This window comes from Macrobrachium nipponense, chromosome 36, assembly GCF_015104395.2.
Source record: "Macrobrachium nipponense isolate FS-2020 chromosome 36, ASM1510439v2, whole genome shotgun sequence".
Taxonomy (NCBI): Eukaryota; Metazoa; Arthropoda; class Malacostraca; order Decapoda; family Palaemonidae; genus Macrobrachium; species Macrobrachium nipponense.
In genome coordinates, this window is record NC_087220.1 from 30,501,814 (window position 1) to 30,522,284 (window position 20,471).

The 20,471-nt window shown below is 43.1% G+C and overlaps 1 protein-coding gene across 3 annotated transcripts in view; it reads right to left on the reverse strand.

Moving 5' to 3' along the window:
- Positions 1–20,471, reverse strand: part of LOC135203545 (protein bicaudal D-like) — a 110,339-nt gene that overhangs the window by 38,698 nt on the left and 51,170 nt on the right. For all 3 annotated transcript variants that reach the window (XM_064233282.1, XM_064233280.1, XM_064233279.1), the window contains exons 8-9: positions 12,735–12,844; positions 1,615–1,727 (exon numbers count right to left, since the gene is read on the reverse strand). In XM_064233282.1, the coding sequence (XP_064089352.1) occupies positions 1,615–1,727; positions 12,735–12,844 (223 nt within the window). The remainder of the gene's footprint in view (positions 1–1,614; positions 1,728–12,734; positions 12,845–20,471) is intronic.

Here is a 20,471-nt window from a genome sequence, read left to right on the forward strand (position 1 = left end):
GGGAAGGCCAGTCCATGGGTGACAGGTAGTAAACTAGAAAGGCCAGTCCATGGGTGACAGGTCAAGTTAGTAAACCGGGAAGGCCAGTCCATGGGTGACAGGTAGAGTAAGTAAACTGGGAAGGCCAGTCCATGGGTGACAGGTCAAGTTAGTAAACTGGGAAGGCCAGTCCATGGGTGACAGGTAGAGTAAGTAAAATGGAAAGGACAGTTCATGAGTAAGGTAGACATTAAGCAAACAGGCAGGCTATCAATGTACAAGACAGATGTACAACAGGCATGGCTGATAGCAGGCAAGGCAAGTGAGGAATGGGCATTAAAAGCAATGCGGTGGTATATGAAGGCACAAACAGATCTAAAACCAGGCCGTGACATATCCAAGGATGAACACTCCAATGAAATGACTAGAAAGAAATGAAATGATTAGAAACTACTCCATTGCCATTCTGGGAAACAAGACTGAAGTTGTGGAGGCAGACACACCAATATCAACACTCCTTGACCATCTTGCCTTGTATATTTCCTTTGAATATAACACCACCTAACTGGTTTGGATACTACTTACAATACATCTCTCGCAAGAGAAGAGCCAAACACATCTGGCTGCAAAAGCTGCTGCAAAGGAGATGTGGATCAGAGGATGACATGAATGAATGACAGGCCTATCAAAACACCTTTGACAAGCACACTGAGGACAAACACAAAACAAAACATGGATGCCACATTAAACACAAAATCATACTATTAGTGGCATGGTCATGGGTTACCAAGGGGTATGCAGGTTGTCCCACATAACACGGGACCATGCACAGATGCCAATTGTAGTCCCTGGGATATGCAATTTTGTTAACTTCATTGGGTTCCAGCTGGCGCTAGAAGATTCATCCTAACGTTAAGACCGAGGGTTTGTTTGATATATGAACAATGTTGGTTACTCAGCAGCAACTGGAAAACACCTATACATACAAAGCTGAAACCACTCACAGTTCACTAAACTGGAAACAGGATGAAAAAGACTGTGACAGAAAAAATTCTATCAATGAGTGATGATTACTGGTAATTCAATCCTTTGCTTAGTAAACACCTGGGAAGACAGTAAACAGAGCTGGTTATAATAGCCTGAAAGTTCATAAAAAGTGAAGTACGTATATGAATGATATACCCAAGGATTCAAATGATGCTTGTATGATGAGATTTCTTTCTTCAGTCTAACAACCAAAATTACAATTCATGAATCTAGGAACCTTTGAGACATAAATATAGTCACATTTATGATAAATAGGGTTGTGATATTAGAACTTTTGTATTATAAACTCATTATGAATTATAAAAGCTCAAAATCAAAATCTTTCTACCAACATACATGGGACTTTAAAACTCAAGCTAACCAAAGCCCACCACATCAATATATAAGCAGCTGGGAACTAACATCTTTCGCTCTATTTTCTTTTATTTCTTCCATTTACATGAAGGGATAAAGAAAATAAAGACTCGAGAATTAGCAAGGTTCTACTATCGCCCAACATTACGAACAGAGGAAGAGTCACCCTCAAAGGCAAGTCTTAGGTGATATTACAAGAAATGAAAGGCAACGAAAGCTGAAAATGTACATTACCTTTATCAGTTGTATGGCCCTGCTTACTGTGATCGAGAAGAACCCGAGAGGGAGTTTCTCCATTGACAGTGCATACATGATGGTAAAGCTGTGCTAGCTCCTCACTTATATTTCTGAAACCCAATTCATTATTCTAATTAATACAGAAATACTTCACTAGTAAATTTTCAGTGGAGCACAATATCTATAGTATCATTATATAACATAGAAAATTATTCAACAATTAAATTCATGAAACTGATATCACATTCAAAACCATATTGTAGAAGTGTACATGATGGATAAGTACACAACAATCACACACATTTGTTTATAGATTTCTTGGAAAAGAATGCAAAAACAATAATGATAAGAGGGCTATAATCTCAAAAACCAACAATGGGTACATCAGTGTCACACAGCTCAATTTAGGAAATCCTATTTAGCATGAATCTTGGTAACAAGGTAATTAACCGGTGGAGATGGGTATAACCCTCACTCACTTATTACTTTGGGTACAGGGATAGAGTGGGGGCAGGTGAGGTCGGTTCTCAACTTACATAAAAGGCTTTAGTTTGTATACCTTAAAAGAATAACTTCAAAATCTTTCACTAATCCTATATGAGGATTATACCACTGCCATCTATATACTATGTAGACTTAGCCCTTAGGAGGAGGGTAGTCCCTATCTGTGTCTGGGGTAAGATTCCAACTGGAAATGTCATGGTACCAGTTGCCTTGTTGAGCAACCACCCTGACAGGATCCCATAAGAAAGTATCCAAGGACTTTTGGGTGACATCCCTTGGCTAGAATGAGGTAAAGGTAGTCTGGCTATGCAAGACCCCCTACCAAATTACGTATCTGAAACACCAAATTCTTCAGAAAGGCTAGAAACTGTCCCATGTCACTGACTTCAAGTGCTCTCAAGCGAGAGAAGACCAGTCTTCTCCAGAAAGGATTTGTAGGTCCATCTGCTGACCTCACAAAAGCCAGAAAGAAAAGGTATTCCTGGACACCACCTTCTTATGCCTACCTGTGCTACAACACACACAAAACCTTGGCCAAAAGGAGTGGGTCTTTTAGAGATAGTGCTTCAAGGCGAGGACTGGGCAAAACAGCATCTCATCTGGGTCTCTAACAATGAAGTCTCAAAGGGAGGGGATCATGAAACTCTCAAACCTCTTGTCCAGAACTGACAGGTTCAAAGTCCTTGCCACAAATTCCTGTGATAGCTGTGTAAAAGACGATTTGTATGCATTAATGTATTAATAATTTCAAAAATTTAACTGTCCAATTCCCTATTTCCATGTCCTTGTTCTCACTTGTTAAAATTTCATTGGGACTTTTCTCATTGCAGGTCTGATGTGGTGAGAGGGATCACCCTGATGTCTCATTTGGTACAAACAGCTTGAATGTGTATTTAGTATAGACTGTGCAGGTGCAGTTAGCACCCGACAAAAATAGGACAAATTAAAATTATGGTTTATGAAAGAATGCCATATGATGCCTTTTAAGCTAATGGACTTCATAAAAAGAAAAGTTAAATTATCACACACACACACACATACACGTCCAAAATTTATTGGAAACAAACAAGATTGCCTTATGGAGTACACAAAATTCAGAGATTGTCTAAGGACAAAAAAAATTAATGCAATATGTTATATAGTGATTAACTAGCAGCTTGATTTGAAGTACATGTCTTAAAGCGAGGCATTGTTGGTAACTTTACAGTATCGGAGAATAACAATTCATTTGATTCAGATATGCATTGCTTATATTGTGACCTATTCATACTACTAAAGGAGTTGTCATACAACTAATAAAGAAATTATCTTTAGTTGGCTAGTGGAAGTATGATCACCTTCATAAAATAAATTAAACAGAAGGGGATATGTAGATTACTTATTGGTTAGGCAGGTCTGTTAGAAAAGTATTGCCTGCATGAATTCAGTCAACCTGTGTTGACTGTAAATTTTTAAAATAAAACCAGCACTAAATAAATATTTAAGTTAGGTAGTGATTGTTTGATATACTCCTCAAGATTGTTGAAATGAACCACTGCTCTTGCACTACACCTCTCACATTAATTAAATTGTTCTTAAGAGAAGCCAGAAGAATTTGGTGGCGTCACCTGGGGAGTATACTCCCAGAAAAAACATACCAAATTTGTAACTAATTTGTATTTTTGATAACTAACAAACCTGAGGTCTTAACATTAGGATTTACTAGCGCCAAGCTGGAAACCGGTAGAATTAAAATTACACTTGTGAGATCCAGGGACTAATGGCAATCTATACCAGGTTCACGGGGCATGTATACCCAGAATGCCCACGGCTACCTGTGACCCATCAGTTATATTTTCTAACCCAGTTTAGACTGCTAGAGGTGGTTCGAGGTGGGCCTTTAACTGTTAAGACCTCAGGTTTGTTAGTTATGAAAAATACAAATTAGTTACAAATTTGGTATTTGTTCATACACGAAACAAACCTTCGGTCTTAACATTAGGATAGACTTACTATTGGAGGGAGGTAAGTCTCTACAACTGACTGGGAGTTTGCCACCTTATCCATTTCCGAATATATAGGGAAATTCTAAGAGAATGGACAATGAACCTAGGACCAAAGATATAAGCGGATCTATTGGTTTCCTCCCACTGGGTGTAGATACCATTCTACTGTTTACTCTTGTCCCTTGCGACTGGATCCACCTTCACCCCTCTTTTCCTTATTATCCAGAGGGGTGTGTTGCTACTGAAAAGTATATCATCAGCTAAGATAGATTCACAGTATGGCTGACCATCCTCACCTGCATCTAGTCCGTTCCAGCACATGACGGTACTCTCCTCATATTTGCCCGTAGTTAAAGGAGTAGGAAGAAAGTAGTAAAGAAAAATGACCAGTCATCCCATTCATTCTACTTTCATACCTTCATCTTAGACTAGACGCAAACTGACCCGCCAGGGGCACTGGATGAACTATATCACTTGTTGGGCCGCCACCACTGGACCCAAGGAAAAGGTGTCCAAGGATCTATGGGCAACATCTTTCAAATAAAATGAGGTGAAAGTTGTTTGGCGCTTCACACGCCAGCTTTCAGAATTTTATCCACAGACATGTTCTTCTTAAATGCCAGGGAAGCACTCACACCCCTGATGTCATGAGCTCTAGCTCCCACTTGGCTATCTGACCCTCTGTCTTCTGCAGTATAAGCATCTCTGATCGTCTCCCTTAGCCAAAATGATATTGTATTCTTGGACACTTCCTTCTTGTTCCGTCCTGTACTTACGAACAACCTCTGGCACCCCGGCCTGAGGTGCCTTGTTCTCTTCAAGTACTCCCTTAGTGCCCTGACGGGGCACAGGAGCATCTCAGCTTTGCGTTGTCTACAAAGTCTGCCAAGGAAGGTATGGTAAAGGAGTCGAATCTGCCGTCTACTATTGTTGGATTTTGGGTCTTTGCCACAAATTCTGGGACAAACTCACACACCATTGATCTCCAACCTCTCGAGTGCTTTATGAGATATGAGAGGCCATGTAGCTCCCCCACCCTTTTGGTTGAAGCCAGGGCCAATAAGAAGACTGTCCCCTTCAAGGGTCAGGCTCCTATCCGTGGACTGCCTTAGTGGTTCGTAGGGGGGTTTTGTCAGACTACTTCAGTACCTTGGTCAGATCCCAATCTGGGGCTTTTAGCTCCTTTGGTGGGCATGACTGTTCAAAACTCCTCATCAGCATGGCCAACTCCCATGAAGACGATATGTCCACTCCTTTCATTCGTAAGACTGAGGCTAGAGCAGCCCTGTACCCCTTCACTGCAGATACAGACATATGTTTTTCTGTTCTGAGATATATCAGAAAGTCTGCTAACTGCTGAATAGTGGTACCGAGTGGAGACACTCCCTACGACACCAATCACAGTATGCTGACCACTTTCCTTGGTATACTGTCGCAGATGATTTTCTGATATACCTGCCATCTGAGTTGCTGCTTTCTGCGAAAACCCTCGCTCTCGGAGGAGATACTTGGCAGTCTCCACCCGTGAAGCGATAGGACTTCACCGACTGGTGGTACCTCTCCACGTGAGGCTGACACAGAAGTTGCTCCATGGAGGTAACTCTCTTGGCACATCTACTAGGAGTTCCAGTAGGTCTGGAAAACCACTCTGCTTTCGGCCATAACGGGGCTACCAGGGTCATCTTGAGGTTCTGAGACCGCATTACCCTGTTCAGAACCTGACGGATTAGACAAAATGGAGGAAATGCGTACACGTCCAGATTGTCCCAGGGGTGTTGTAGCGCATCTTCTGCTACTGCCTCTGCGTCCGGGACTACTGAACAATACACTTCCAACTTTTTGTTGTACCTGGTTGCGAATAGGTCTATGATCGGTCCTTCCCACAACATGAGCATCCTGTCCACTACCTGTTGGTGTAGGGACCACTCCGTTCCCAGAATCTGATCCCTGCGATTCAACTTGTCGGCCACTATGTTTCTTTTTCCCGGAATATACCTGGCCTTGATGTCTACCAGGTTCTCTATAGCCCACTGATGAAGTTGAACTGTCATCACATGTAACTGCCGAGAAACTAGGCCTCCTTGCTTGTTTATATAAGCTACTACTGTGGTGTTGTCGACATCAATACCACTGAGTGTCCCTTTACTCTCTCCCTGAATTCTTGTAGAGCCAGGAAAGCTGCTTTCAACTCCAGCACGTTTATATGGAGTTCTCTGTCCTTGCAACTCCATTTTGCTGACACCATCAACTCCTCCATATGGGCTCCCCAGCCTTCTAGTGACGCATCCGAGAACAGCAAGAGGTCTGGGGAGGATTGTTGAAGGGGGGCACCCACTGTCAGATTGTCGTCGTCCACCCACCACAGCAAGTCTTTCCTCACTTCTGCCGACAAGGGAATTTGCTCGTACGGGTGATCTACTGTTGGTGACCAAAACTCCTTCATCCTCCATTGTAGGGACCGAAGGTGTAGCCTTCCTTGTGTACTAGCTTCTCCAGGGAGGTTAGGATTCCCAGCACCACCTGCCACTGTCTTGCTGGCTGTGTCTGCTTTCCCAGAAAGGCATTCACCACTTGTTTGCATTTCTCTACTCTTTGGTCTGTCGGGAATACTTTGGCTTGTGTTGTGTCTATCACCATTCCCAGATATTCCAAACGTTGACTTGGATCCAGCTGCGACTTCTGCTGATTCACCACAATACCTAGGCTGTGACAAAGCTGAAGGAAGGCCGCCCTGTCCCTGAATAATTTCTCCCTGGACTTTGCTATCACCAGCCAATCGTCCAGATATCTTATTAGCCTGATCCCCTGAGCATGCGCCCACGCCGACACGAGGGTGAACACTCTTGTAAAAACTTGAGGAGACGTTGTCAATCCAAAGCACAGGACCTTGAATTCGAAAGCTTTCCCTGCAAGACTGAAGCGGAGAAATTTCCTTGAAGACTGATGGACTGGTATCTGAAAGTATGCGTCCTTTAAATCGACTGTCAGCATAAAGTCTCTGATTCTGACTGCTTGTAGAACCGTTTTCGGAGTTTCCATCTTGAAACTGGTTTTCCTTATAAACAGATTCAGCGTTGACAGGTCTATTATTGTCCTCCACTCCCCGTTGGCTTTGGGTACCAGGAAAATCCTGCTGTAGAAGCCCTTTTGTCGGACTGCATACTTGTTGCACAGCTCCTTTTTCCATCATCTTCTTCACTTCGTCCTGCAGAATAGTGGCCTTCTGAGATTTGTGGGCATAAGTGACGTGGGGTAATGGTTGATCTGTCAGGGGCGGGGGTTACCTCGAACAAAAGGAATCAAAATACCCGATCCTGAGAACATCCACCACCCACTGCTCTGCCACTAGTTCCTGCCACACCTTCCAGTGATTTGCCAGGCAACCCCCCACTGGTGTGGCCGAGTGATGGGAGGCGCCCATCCTATCTTCTTGAGCCTCTCCCTCTTCCCCTATTGCCCCTTCCTCTGTTGTTTCTATTGTGAAAGGGCGCCGATGAGTTATCCTCTTTGGGGAAGAGGGTCTTGTGACTCTATTAGGGATGCTATGTCTCACTGTCTTCTTTCGAGACATCTGCTGTTGTCTTCCCTCCAAAGGAGTAGTTTGGCTGTTAGACGTTTTCCTAACTGCCTGTTGCACCAACCTATCGTTAGTGTCCATCCTTCTTCTATCTATCGCCTCTTCCAGTATGACCTCTGGCAACAGTAGTTGCGATTCCAAGATATCCCCATTCCTCATTGCTAACAGGGAATCCAAATCCACATTGCGGCTTAGTCTAGCCAATGCTGCATCTCTCCTCATTAGCAGGATATTTGCCCAAACATTGGCACTTACGTTTGTCAGGTACGCAATCGCCTTGGACCCTGACTGTAGTAATCTAATGAACAATGGTTCATCCACTACTTTCCTTGTTGCTTCCGAGGATGCAATTTTCGCCACTGCTGTTGACCAAAGGTCTAACCAGGACGCAGCCTGAAAGACAGAAGAAGCTGTTGCTTCTAACGTAGCAGCCTCTTGGTACGTCATCGAAGGGCACTCCATTTTTACCTGATCCAAGGTTAATCCAGGCCTTAACCTTACAACATTAGGGTTCATTTGTCTAGACAGCAAAGGGACCTTCGGTGTCGTATAATATTTCCTTTGCTTTATCATTGGAGGGGGAATAAATTTAAATGATCTATTAGATCTTAAGGAATTATCCCTCCCTGCAATCTTTGCGTTTACGTGTTGCAAGACCGATTCCGCATGACTCGAAACAAGGCAATTCATACGACACCTTGGTATCCCTCTTAGTCCAAACGCCATGTCAATTCCAGGAGGAAGCATACTGGCCGGTGTTTCTGTCTTCTCGAAAGGCTATTGAATTGACGAATCAAATCAATAACCTCTGCATACGAGGCCAGAAACTCTTGGTTTTCTCCTTCCTCCAGCTCTAGTGTACCACTCTCCGTCACGAGGGATGTTGTCTCGCCTCTATCTTCTGACAGATGGCCCGGAATTCCACGGCCGCCTGCCCCTACGGCCGCGGTCTCTTTGATCTTTGCTGGCCGCTGTTGGCTCGATCCCAGATAGTCAGCAGGGAACGAGAACGTCTCACTCTTTCTCTGCTCACGGATCTAGAGCGAGAATCTCGTCTAGATCTCCACGATGAAGGCTCCCTTAAGACAGAGGTAAGTTCGTCTCTATTAGCATTGGCATCGTTTTCGAGCGTCGGCGAGCCCGGCCTCGGCCTTCTATCCAGACGGACACTGCCTTCCACGAACGTATCCGCCGAGGTTGCCAACTCTCTATTTTTCGTACTTTTAATAGGAGCCTTATCGTCCTTCGTACGTATTTTGAAACGGCCTTACGGGCGAAACTGGGACCTGCATTCCATCCTCTGCTGCACCTTTTGCCGCCAACGTCGATTTTACCAGAGGTATCGCAGTTTTTGCGATCCGAACTGGTAACTCCGCCTCGGCCGCTAGCTCGCCGGCCGTCACCTCTCTCACTTGTTCAGACTCTTGCGAACGGCTTCGTCTGCCAACCTTGTGCTTAATAGACACTGATTTTCCGACCTTCTTGCTGACTTGGAAATGACAGTCTTGGTCCGAAGAAGAGGAAGAATTGATTCTTCTCCTCTTGGCCCGAGGATCCGCCAGGAACTCCCGAATCCTCCTCCAACGCTTGACTGGCGCTCGCCGTGACGTTATCGGACTTAGCGATGACGCCGAACTAGAGGAAGAAGACGAAGAAGGCGAATCACACTTTTTCTTTTTGTCTCTCTTATTCATTCTCTCCTCTATATCCTGTAATTTCTGCATTACAGTTTGCATTGACGGGTCAGAAGGCGTATTAGCGTCTGGGTGCAGCGGAAAAAGGCCTGAGGAATCGGTCTGTGACGTCATCACGCCTGCCATCTCAGAGTGTGACGTATGTTGTGACGTCATCCCTCTCGTAGGGAGAGACTGAGAGGTTTCTGCTGGCAACCGCACGTTTGCTGCCAAACTACCTCCCACGTTCTGCATCGCTGTAAATACTGAGTGGGATGGTGAAGCCGCGGCATTAATTCCCATAAATTGCAAGCCCGGGGGATGAGGAACATTCAGCGCTGCCGGACCCTGCTGGAACCGTGACGTCATATAATGCGCAAGCAGACCATCCAAGGTTGGTACGCCTGGTAGGCCTAGCGCTGACCACGTACCATCTAACCTATGCGCTTGAGTAGCAGGAGCCTGGAACAAAGATGGCGGATCTCCCCCTCTACTTGCTGGGAACAAAGGAGTGTGCATATTATTCATAAAATTACCCAAGGCCCCTCCTGACGTTTCCGATACAGAACCGCTAGGAGAAACCGAAGGGGTATGAGACAATTCAAAAGCAGGTGGAGCATATGGAGCAGCCTGGTTTATTACCGATACAAAAGAAGCCGGTAAGGTTTTGGTCATCCAAAGATGGCGTCACCCCTTTCCTTTTGTATTGGCTTTTCCCATAGAACTTCTTCCACTGTTCCACCGACCAACCGCGACAAACAGAACACGGATTAGTAACCATACATACGTTTTTCCCTGCACCTACTACACGTTGGATGAGGATCCGTCGACACCGAAGTTAGGAACCTAGAACATGGAAAGCCACTGACTCCTGGGCATTTCCTTTGTCTCCTCTTCGAAGCGGTAGACGATCCCGATGTTGAGGCAAAATTCTCCATCATACCACGTATACACTCTTACCACCCACTGATCACACTTGGAGAAAGAAAAGGAATGAAAAATAAAAAATGAAATGGATAAAGAATGGGCAAACTGAAAAACCGGCTTTAAATGAGATAGACAGTAACACGTCTTATCTTAAAGGCGGTAGGAAAATAACTGATGGGTCACAGGTAGCCGTGGGCATTCTGGGTATACATGCCCGTGACCTGGTATAGATGCCATTAGTCCCTGGATCTCACAAGTGTAATTTTAATTCTACCGGTTTCCAGCTTGGCGCTAGTAAATCCTAATGTTAAGACCGAAGGTTTGTTTCGTGTATGAACAACTATGAATGAGTCTTCTTATTTCTCCTCTTAATATACTTCTTCCACTGAGGTGAGGACCAGGATATGCAGACACCACAGGGCAGGGACGAAACACAATCACTGCCTCAATAAAAATAACAAAACTCGTGTGGATCCCCCTAAAAGGGAGAGATAACAAGGGTAGCAAGCTACTTATCCACATTCAAAATCCAATGAGTCCACAGGGAAGAGAATGAGAGTAGATGCATCTCCTCAGAAAAGCAACCTAAGAAAAAGTTGCTTGCCTTGTTACTACTTCAGACTCAACAACCCACCCAGTTTGCAACAAAGGATACTCCTTTCTGTAAAAGGAGACTGCTGTATCTTAATGGGAACAAATTAAGTTTATAGAAAAGCCTTGGTTCCTCAGTTGGTAGTACTCCCATAAATGCTTTAGTTTCAGGGTATGTCTACCAACAACTTTATTTACAGCTTTAATTAAACACTGCTACTTTTCTTGGGATACTTACCATGCTTAGGGTCAAGGCCCAATGATTTTGACACTAACGACATAAGATTCAAAGAAACAATATTGATAGTTCATTAGGAAAAAATTTCATTTCTGAGTTTCTTTAAAAAGGACCTAACATAAGGCCATTTTCAATTTCCTGCAAACTTTTATGTCAATAAATCCAAATAGATTAAGCAGTAACAAATTTGTCACCAAACTACAGAGATTTCTAAATTGGCATACCATTTACAAATGTATAGAGGTAACATACAACTAACATACAAATGAAGTATAAAATCTTGCTTACCCAGACCACTGAACTAGGGCTGGCTCAAAGGAGTTTGCTCTTCCAGGAAGAGCAACATGAATCAAATTTTATCAAGATCAATTAGATTTTATCTAACAAATTACAGCCACATAGAAACTTTTTTCCTGGATAAACTGAAATTGTTGATTTCAAACTTTATACTGAGCTCGGATACAATGAAAATGTTGAAAATCCTAACAGAATTTCTATTCATTCATTATAGTAATGGACTTTGTGATGCTACAGGATCATTCAAGGGAATTGTTAGAGTTGATCTAGTCATACTTCATGTAGCTTAGGTTGCTTTATTTGTCTCTTCATATCCTTTAAAATACCACATGAGCATGGATCCTGCATAATTTGTTGTGTTAGCCAACTTCACAAAATTGATGAAAGATTGCATGAGAGGCTTGGCTAGGAAACTTTGGGGGATGGTGATATTTATTTGATTTTGAGAGCCCTTCTATTTAATTAAAAGTTAAGAGTTGTATCCTGTAATAACGTAGATTAATGGGGCCATCAAGTCACATTCATAGATCATCACAGGGTTTGCCTATAAAATTTGTTCAATGGCAGCTGAAAAATGATGTAAGGTAAAGTTAATGTAGGACCAAGTTAAAGCTGTTGGACAACTGAGTAGTCGAGACCTCATGAAAAAACAAACAGTAAAAGGCTGGCAGCAAGGTAGCTAGAACAAGAGCGTCACTGTACAACCCAAAAATGCAGTAGCCATCTAAAATGTGTTCCTGTCATCAATAAACAAACTTGTTTGAAGGAACACTAACAATCTGGACAGTAAATAGGATTACACAACTGTGTTGAGACAAACCAATTACATCACATAACAAACTGAAATTTTCCATCTGGAGATATTGCCGCTAACCCCAACCCCCACAGTAGGAGATTTGGCCATCTGTGCACAATGCATAGTAAACTTTTCACCAATGATGGACATACTACTATATTCTGCTTGTGTTTAAGCACAATTTCCTGATATCATGGAAAAAAGAACTAGTTTGAATTTTTGCAACTTCAGAAAACAAGGAAATTCTTTTATTGGTGGGATGTTTACAGATAGTCTCCTTAAGCTGACTGAAGAAAGTGTAGATCTCTGGATATTTATATAAAAAATACTTCATGAAAAGAAATTGCCAGAAGGTAGAAATCTGTTTACAACTTTAATGTAATTCTCAAAAAAATATAAACAGATAAAAGCTTCAATGTAATTTCCAAAAAAAATATGAAGACAAAAAATTTTAAAAACCAAGACGACAATGTAATTCTTCAATAAAATAACTTAAAACTTCCTGAGAGAGAGATAAAACAATACTAACCCTAGGTCATTCTGTGTAATAAATAGAGATCCTTCACGACTATTCATCATCTGACTGAGGATGTTGGTGTCGTTGGCAAGGTCAAGGCACTTTTGTTCTGCATCCACCAACTGAAAATAAATAGAACCTATCATGAAATATGAGGAAATTTTAATATCTTGCTGAATACATCAACAAACAGAATAAAAATCAGGGAGAGGTATACAAATGAATACCTTTAAAAGTAAATGCGAGATATTTTGTCAACCTGAAAACCCTTCAAAGAATTCAACTAGGGTAAAAGTGGTAGTCTTACAAACAAAGTTATGGAAGTGCTGGTTCACTGTTATCTGAAGAGAATATATAGGCCAAGTTCTGTTACAGGACATTTTTTTTGTGACTGCGATATTTACTAAAAGCACTAAATGGAAAACTATCCTATAGCACAACTGAAGAGATTTCTTAAAACTTTCATTTCATCAAACTATAAATATACAAAGAAAAAAACTAAATCGATATTAACAAAAGAATAATTTCCTTGTTATAAAACAGTTTCAAGAAGTCACTCAAGTAACGTTGCTGGGATTCAGTACGGCTCACCCGTGAGTTTTTTCATTAAATAAGAACTGAAATGATACAATGGAAGTTGAAGATGATGATATTTTTATGATAAAATAATGTTTTACGTATACTTACCTGGTAGTTACATATAGCTGTAGTCTCCGACGTCACGGCAGAATTTCGAATTTCGCGGCAGCGCTAATTGACTGGTTAGGTGATTCCCTCTACCGGGGAATGTAGAACTACCACAACTAAACCTCAGAATTTTGATGCCTACCTGTCCATGTGAGGGGAGGTGGGTGGGCTCTAATGATGTAACTACCAGGTAAGTACTTATACGTAAAACATTATTTTATCATAAAAATATCATTTTTACATATGCAACTTACCTGGTAGTTACATATAGCTGATGGGTACATTTTGGAGGTGGGACCATGGCAGCTAACCATATTTAATGAGGAATTTCTATTGGAATTTAGTAGTTCTCTTTTAGTCCTTACCTTTTAAGATAGCTCACTTGAAGGTTACTGCCTCTTAAGTCTGCTGATCTTGAAAGCCTTGAAGTACATGGAGCCTTACGTCAAGCTATAGACACGTACCCAGCATTGGCGAGGTATATGGAACCGTGCGCCAAGCTATATATACGTACCAGCATTGGCGGGGTATATGGAGCCGCGCACCAAGCTAAAGAAGTGTACCAGCGTTGGCGTGATATATGGATCCGAGCGCCAAGCTATAGACACTTACATGTAGTCTAGGACTAACCGTGGACTGACATGCGATAATTATACGTCTGCTCATGGAGCCGTACACAATAAACAATAAGGACAACAACAACATGGGAATCACCTTCACCTAAATATTTTTACCCTTTACCTAAATGGACTGTAGGGTACCACTAGTACACTTCCGTACCCTCAGACACCCTTAAAAAACAACACCAAAGATCAAGTTAAAAATTATTAGGAAGGATTGACTTCCTTTCTTCCCTTACCCAACACCGTGCCAGTTACTACAAAAGGTCCCAATGTGGAACAGTTTTCGTACACTGCTTGAATCTCTGTTAAATAATGTGTTGCAAACACTAACTTACATTTCCAATACGTTGCATTGATAATGGCGTCTAAAGATAAATTGCGTTTATACGCCATAGAAGTTGCAACAGCTCTGACTTCATGGGCCTTCACTCTAGCCAGATCAACCTCTGGTTCTCCCAACTGAGAGTGAGCTTCAACTATTAAATCCCTCAAAAAAAAGGATATTGCATTCTTAGATAATATCCTCGAAGGATTTCTTACTGAACACCAAAGATTGTCTGACCCTCCTCTTATTTGTTGAGTCCTGTGTATATAATACTTCAGGGCTCTTACTGGACATAATGATCTCTCTGGTTCTCCCTCTCCTACTAACTCTGAGAGGCCCTTTATTTCAAACGAACGAGGCCATGGTTGTGAGGGTGACTCGTTCTTTGCTAAATAGCCAATCGTCGATGTGCATATTGCTTTGTCTTGTGCAAATGCCACTCTTTTATCGATGGCAGAAGAATTTCACTTATCCTTTTGGCCGACGCTAGAGCCACTAAGAATAATGTTTTCCTAGTGAGATCTCTGAAAGCTATCTCACTTAACGGTTCAAACCTCGTAGATAGAAGCCATTTGAGCACTATACCTAGATTCCAAGAGATCACCTTATTTCCTTCCTGTTTCTTTGTATCAAAGGATTTTAATAAATCTGACAGTTCCTGATTGTTCGAGACATCCATTCCCCTATGCTTGAATACTGAGGATAGCATAGCCCTGTATCCTTTGATAGTAGGAGTCGAGAGTTTCCTTTCTGTTTTAAGGAAAATAAGGAAGTCTGCCATTTGAATTATAGAGGTTTTAGTAGACGAGACTCCATGCTGTCTACACCAGGCCCTAAAAATTTACCATTTTGCCTGGTAGACCGCTGCTGAAGATTCTCTCCTTGGCCTGGCAATAGCCCGTGAAGCTCGTCTCGAAAACCCCTTCTGTCTGAGGGTACGCTCGACAGTCTGAATGCGGTCAGACGTAGAGTGTGGATATTCTTGTGGAATCTCCTGAAATGAGGTTGTTTGAGTAAATCTACTCGCTCTGGAAGTTTCCTCGGGTAGTCTATTAGAAGGTCCAGGATCTCCGGGAACCATTCTCTTGCTGGCCAGAATGGAGCTATCAACGTCATTCTGACATTTGCGTGTTGCCTGAACTTTGTCAATACTGCCCTGATCATTTTCATTGGAGGAAAGGCATAGAGGTCCAAGTCCGACCAATCTAGCAGCATTGCGTCTAAAGCGAACGCTTTCTTGTCGGGTACGGGGGAGCAATATATTGGCAATCTTGTTGTCTTTTCCGTGGCAAACAAGTCCACTAGAGGTCTTCCCCACAGATTCCACAACTGCTGGCATACCTGTAAGTGCAGAGTCCACTCTGTAGGTAGTACCCGATTTCTCCTGCTCAACTCGTCTGCTCTTACATTGTATCTCCCCTGTACAAACCTGGTGAGCATTCTTGTCCGATTTTCTTTTGCCCAGATGAGTAACTCCCTCGTCGCTTCGCACAGAGAGAAGGAGTGAGTCCCCCCTTGTTTCTTGATGTACGAGAGAGCTGTGGTGTTGTCGCAATTGATGACGACCACTTTTCCCTGTACTTCCTTGGCAAAGGCCTTCAATCCCAAATGTATTGCCTTTAGTTCTTTTAGATTTATATGCCACTGTCTTTGACTGATTGTCCACAAACCCTGACACTTCCTTCTTTCCCAGCACCGCTCCCCATCCTTGATCCGAGGCGTCTGAGAAGAATGCAAGGTTGGGGTTCAGTGGCCAAAGAGACAGACCCTCCTTGAGTCTTTTTTCTAACCTACACCAAAGGAGATCTTGCTTTATTTCCTCCATTATTGGAAAAACAAAAGTGTCTGGGACTCTCTTTCTTTCCCAACTTGCTCTGAGGAAGTACTGAAGCGGTCTCATGTAGAGTCTTCCCAGAGTTACAAACTGTTCTATTGACGCTAAGGTCCCCAAAAGACTCATCCACTCGTTGGCTGAGCATGTCTTTTTTGCTAAAAATTGATTGACTTTTCTCAGGCATGAACTCACTCTCTGTTCTGACGGAAAAGCCCGAAAAGCTACTGAGTTCATCGTCACTCCAAGTTAAGTTAAAATTTGTTTCGGAATCAGTTGAGATTTGTTGAAATTCACTAGAAGACCCAGCTCTTCTGTCAGTTGAATTGTCTTCTGCAAATCCTTCACACACCCTTCTTTCGACTGTGAACGGACCAGCCAGTCGTCTAAATAGAGCGCTTTTCTTATTTCTTTTAGATGTAACCACCTTGCTACTGATGAGAGGACTCTTGTGAATACTTGTGGCGCTGTGGATAGCCCAAAGCATATGGCCCTGAACTGGTATGTCCTTCCCTGAACCACGAATCTTAGGTACTTCCTCGAGTCTATGTGAATTGGAATGTGGAAGTACGTGTCCTGTAGGTCTATGGAAGCCATCCAATCTCCTTGACGAAGTGCTGACAAAACCGACTGGGTGGTCTCCATCGAAAATTTTGTCTTGCTCACAAATTTGTTCAGGGCACTGACATCCAATACTGGTCTCCACCCTCCCGAAGTTTTCGGGACAATGAATAGGCGATTGTAAAAGCCTGGGGTGTTCTGATCTTTTACCAGCTCTATCGCTCTTTTTTCTAATAGAGCCGACAGTTCCTTTCTCAACGCGCAACATTTCTCTAAGTTTGACGAGTAAGCTGTCAAAACTATCGGTACCTTTGACAGAGGAGGATGTTTTACAAACGGAATCGAATATCCTTCCTTCAGTACCGATACTGTCCATGGATCTGCTCCTCTTCGTTCCAAACTTGCCAGAAACTCCTGGAGTCTGGCTCCGACTGGTGTGTGAAGGATTCCCTGCTCATTTCTTAGAAGTTGTTGTCTTATTGGGCTTAGGACCGAACCTAACTCTAGGCCTCGATCTCTGCAATCCTCTTGTTGGTGCTCTGCCCCGAAAGGGCTTCTCCTGCTCGGCAACTGGCGCTGGGCATACACTCGAAGCCTTTCGGCTTCTTGGCCGACTGAGATAAAAGGTCTTGAGTTGCTTTCTGGACCAGAGAGGCAGAAATTTCAGACACTAAATCCTTAGGAAAAAGGTTACACTTATCAAGTGGAGCGAACATAAGCGCCGACTTCTGGGTTCTTGTTACTCCCTTAAATGTAAATGCACACCAAAGCTGACGTTTCTTGAGGATCCCCACAGTTAATAAAGAGGCGATTTCAGTCGCTCCATCCCTTATTCCTTTATCAATACAGGACATCACATTGGAGAAGTCACTAAAATGTTCTTCTGACAGGTTAAAAGACTTTGCCTTTCTTCCCAAGGCGCCAATCGACCAATCCAAGAAGCAAATGATCTAATTCGCAACTCGTAAAGAAAATCTTCGCTGAATTCAAAGCAGAACGTCTGGACGAGTCCACTAGGCTGGAGAAGTCTCCATGGGAGGAGGCAGCGCCTCCCAGGGAGAAGGCTTCCCCAGTTTTGTACCAAACTCTGCTCTTAGTTAAAAGTCTCGAAGGAGGGAGACAAAACACGGTCCTACCTTGCTCCCTCTTTTCTCGCACCACTCGTCCATCTTATTCAATGCCTTTTTAGCTGAAATCGACATAACCAGCTTAATGAAAGTCGAAGAATCTGGTTTAGTATCCCTAGCATACTGGGATTCAGGTGTGGCGGGAGTGGCTGGCGAAAAAGATTCTGGAAAGTTATCTAGGAAAAAGTTGAGTAATTGTTTGTATGCCGACGACCGAGTCTCCTTCTCGCCTTCTACTGCTTCTCCTTCTGACGCTCCTGCTGATAAATTGTCCTCCGCTTGTTCTTGATCCACTGGACAGTCTAACTCCTGCTCCACCAACTGCAGTGGCTCTTGAGACTCCTCCGGTAAAGTTCTAATTAAAGAAGGCGTAGAAGTAAGAAGTGGTTGCTGCTTCTTACCAACTACCCCCAAAATATTCTCTAATTTTTTATTCATCTCTACTAAGAATTTATTAGAATGCCCTGAAGCACCCAAAACTTGACTTGGTTTCGTAAACTCTCTCTGTTCCAAGTCAATCAAGTCAGGCGTATGGCGCCTGGCGTCTGATACTACCGTATCAAAGCGCTTGGCCGAGTCCGAATCCGTGCGTCTAGCAGGTTGGCGTTTAGCGGCTGCTTCTTGAGAAGCCAGGCGCTTTGGCGTCTGGTGTAACGCGGTTGTCGTGTCATCAGGCTGCGCTTATCAGTCACCTCGCGACTGGAAGACTTATGCTTCCTCCTCCTCTTCAACATCGGTCTCTCTACTTCCTCAGAAGTCGAAGAGAACGCTTCCGGTGCCTCCCAAAAACTACATGACGGCTCTTCCACAGAGGCCGCGATCTTCTTCTTGGGAATTGCGGCTGGTGAAACTTGTCTCGTTCTCTTTAGTGGAAGAGATTCGTCCTTAAACCTCCAACCTCTACGAGGCGAATCGTTTGCGCTCGAAGAAGACGAAAGACACTTCTGCGATACTCCTCGAACACCTTTATAGCATTGCTCTTCTGCCTCAGCCGAACTTGCGGCAGAATCGCCTGAGGGGACGACTGCTCGGATGTCAACTCCGCTCGTCTCCCTTCGGCTTTCGGCATGCCTCCTCCCAATGTCCGGGGAGTTTGGCAGGGGCCCAGGCCTAGGAGAACGAGAGGACCGAACAGCCGCCTCCTCCACTGCACTATCACTTAACACAACACTTTTCTTATTCTTATCTAGCATCAAAGAATGCACAGATTCTCCTAATTTATCCATTGCTGCCATAAGCACGCTAAATCTTAAATCCATCTGTTTCCGTAAGCTGGCAACGGTGTCGGGTTCGGGAATAACGGTGTCATGGTCAGGTAATATGTTAGTTGGATCTGGGTTAGACATAGAACAAGGAAAATCCTGACTCTCTAATTCCTGAGAAGCTAAGGAAGAAGTCCTAGATAAAGCTTTCCTTAATTTATCTTTTTCTAGCTTTCTCATATAACTCTCCAACTCCTTCCAGCCTTTATCAGTCAAATCCTTACATTCATCACATGTTACACTTTTGCTACAGTTCTGACCTCTGCAATTAACGCACAAAGTGTGCGGGTCTAACCTAGCTTTAAGTAACCTGGTTTTGCAACCCTTGCAGCAAACCCTAAAGTGAGATCCCGAATCTGACATTTTAAATTTAAACCTTGATGAAAATCACATAATTGTTGCCTATCTGGCTAAATAAAGATAAATAGCAACTACTGAAAGCCAAATCACAAAGAGTACGTCACCAAATCGATAAGTATCCGTCGTGAAAAAACAAAGAAATTCCACCAAACAAAACCGGTGTTCCGGTTGCGACGGCAGAAAAATTCTGAGGTTTAGTTGTGGTAGTTCTACATTCCCCGGTAGAGGGAGGGGGTACGGGAATCACCTAACCAGTCAATTAGCGCTGCCGCGAAATTCGAAATTCTGCCGTGACGTCGGAGACTACAGCTATATGTAACTACCAGGTAAGTTGCATACGTAAAATTAGGCTTTTTCTCTTGTATTTCCTCTCAAGTACCTTTATCTGCATGTTATCATCATCATAAGGGAGGCTACGAAAGTAGGATATAAAATAAGAAGCATAAACTATTAAATGAATACCAAATTTGTAACTAATTTGTATTTTCCATAACTAACAAACTGAGGTCTTAACATTAGGATTTACTAGCGCCAAGCTGGAAACCGGTAGAATTAAAATTACACTTGTGAGATCCAGGGACTAATGGCACTCTATACGAGGTCACGGGGCATGTATACCCAGAATGCCCACGGCTACCTGTGACCCACCAGTTATATTTCTAACCCAGTTTAGACTGCTAGAGGGGTGGTTCGAATTGAATTGAATTTATAAATTTTGTGGCCATTTGCCACGCGCCGGAGCCAAAGGGGGGTGGTTCGAGGTGGGCCTTTAACTGTTAAGACCTCAGGTTTGTTAGTTATGAAAAATAAAAATTAGTTACAAATTTGGTATTTGTTCATACACGAAACAAACCTTCGGTCTTAACATTAGGATAGACTTACTATTGGAGGGAGGTAAGTCTCTACAACTGACTGGGAGTTTGCCACCTTATCCATTTCCGAATATATAGTGAAATTCTAAGAGAATGGACAA